The sequence below is a fragment of the Eimeria maxima genome, genomic scaffold, assembly GCF_000499605.1.
Source record: "Eimeria maxima Weybridge genomic scaffold, Emw_scaff3557, whole genome shotgun sequence".
Classification (NCBI taxonomy): Eukaryota; Apicomplexa; class Conoidasida; order Eucoccidiorida; family Eimeriidae; genus Eimeria; species Eimeria maxima.
Genome location: NW_013566427.1, coordinates 1 through 1,692, shown reverse-complemented (window position 1 = coordinate 1,692; position 1,692 = coordinate 1). Strand labels below are relative to the sequence as shown.

Genomic DNA, 1,692 nt, shown 5'->3' with positions numbered 1-1,692 from the left:
GCAAACCGCCTGGCATGCAAACGCCTCCCGTACGCCAGCAGGTAAGGGGATTTGGGCAGCAACCTGTGGCAGCCTACGGCCGGAAAGATAACACCTTCCGACAATGCCTGCTCCCACCACACACTCCTGCACTGAACTTTGCAACTTACTGCCATACGCAGAATACCTGAATGAATCCTGTAGCATCAGGTGGGAGTACACACTAGCCACATAGGGAGAGTAAAACGTCCAGCTTACGCAATGGCGAGCACCAGCTGCTGTAGCCAGGATGTCTCATTTTGCCCTATGCTTGAACACATGCAGTGTCTTGCTCAATGTGGAGACAGCATGGGCCGTACGAAATGGCAAATGCCACAGAAACACGAACTGGGAGATATGGAAGTGGTATGAATGTATGACGCCGCACAAGAAAAGAGTACGGTAATGCGGCCAAGTACCAACATACCTTGCCAACGGCACTGGAGATCGAATTTTACTATGAAAGCATCCCTGCAACTACAGCATGAGCTGTGTATACATCAGGCTTGAAAACGGCTAACGCTGTATTGCCAGGGCTGCTTTCCCGAAGCCGCGTGACCATCCACGTATCCTTTGCACCCTCAAAAACGCCACCGCCATTCATATCCACGCCCGGCAAACAAAACCTCATCTTGCCTCCAGGGGTCCCACCTTGAATCCTGGAACAGTGGAGGCGAAATATCTTGAATTGGTGGGCGTTTTCTAGTCTTGTAGATTCTGAGGGCATTCAGCAGCTTGTTTGCCAAAAGCGTGTTGAACTTGACAGCGGTCCGACAGAATTGGCTTGGTGCGGGTAACGAATAATCCGTATCAAGAGCACTTACGAAGGGATCCCACCACAAGCCAACTTCCAAGTGGCCTCTGAGATCCCACCACAAGCCAACTTCCAAGTGGCCTCTGAGAAGTTCAATTGCAGAAACCAGGTAGTTCCCACCACAAGCCAACTTCCAAGTGGCCTCTGAGAAGTTCAATTGCAGAAACCAGGTAGTCCATCGCCAGGAAGGTGCTCCCCAAGTTTGCAATGGCATAGAGGGGCCGCAACTGTCGGGAACTTTCAGTCGTTCTAATCCATACAGTGCTTGCCAACTCCTTTACCAATTTCACGAGGAGATTCGCATCTTCCTGGTTGAGCGTTTGCTGTGCAAACAGGCGTCGAAGCTCCAGTAAAATGTTGATAAACGATGCACTCTTCGGTGGTCGGCTAAATACTCCAGACGGGTCAAAGTCTTGAAGCGTAACACCCGCTTCCAAAGCTGGCAACCGCACGTAGGGGTGATTGCACGGGTCTTTGGACGAATACAATGCCTTTCTGGGGGCAGGAAGCTGCGGATTCGCTGAGACCAAGCTGACAACACCTGAAGCCTCTCCACGTTGTGGCACGCTAACTATGCCAAATGACAACGCACCTCCTCTTGTCTCACTATGCTCATATTGATTGTCTGTCTTCTCTTCTATCCACTCGTCGGGCTTCAGTTCGGAACTCACGCCAGAAGCATAGCCTTCAAGGGGTTCAAGGTCCTGTTTCGCACCTCCAGATCCCTCACCGCTTCGGCATCCTCTTGAAAGTATGCCGGCACCTATGCTGGCCTGTGCAGAATCGGGGACCTCGTTAAAGGTTGCATCTTCAACCGGCGCTTGTTGTACACCTTGTTTCAATTCATACTCAGCAGCAGG

The 1,692-nt window shown here is 51.4% G+C and overlaps 1 protein-coding gene across 1 annotated transcript; it reads right to left on the bottom strand.

The window, feature by feature from the left end:
* Positions 1-475: 475 nt before the first annotated feature.
* EMWEY_00060530 (hypothetical protein) lies at positions 476-1,691 on the bottom strand (the record flags this gene model as incomplete). The annotated part of the gene is made up of 2 exons (XM_013481555.1): positions 476-677; positions 953-1,691. Coding segments are annotated over 2 exons (941 nt in total), but the record flags the coding sequence as incomplete, so codon positions are not given.
* Between the last annotated feature and the right edge of the window lies 1 nt (position 1,692).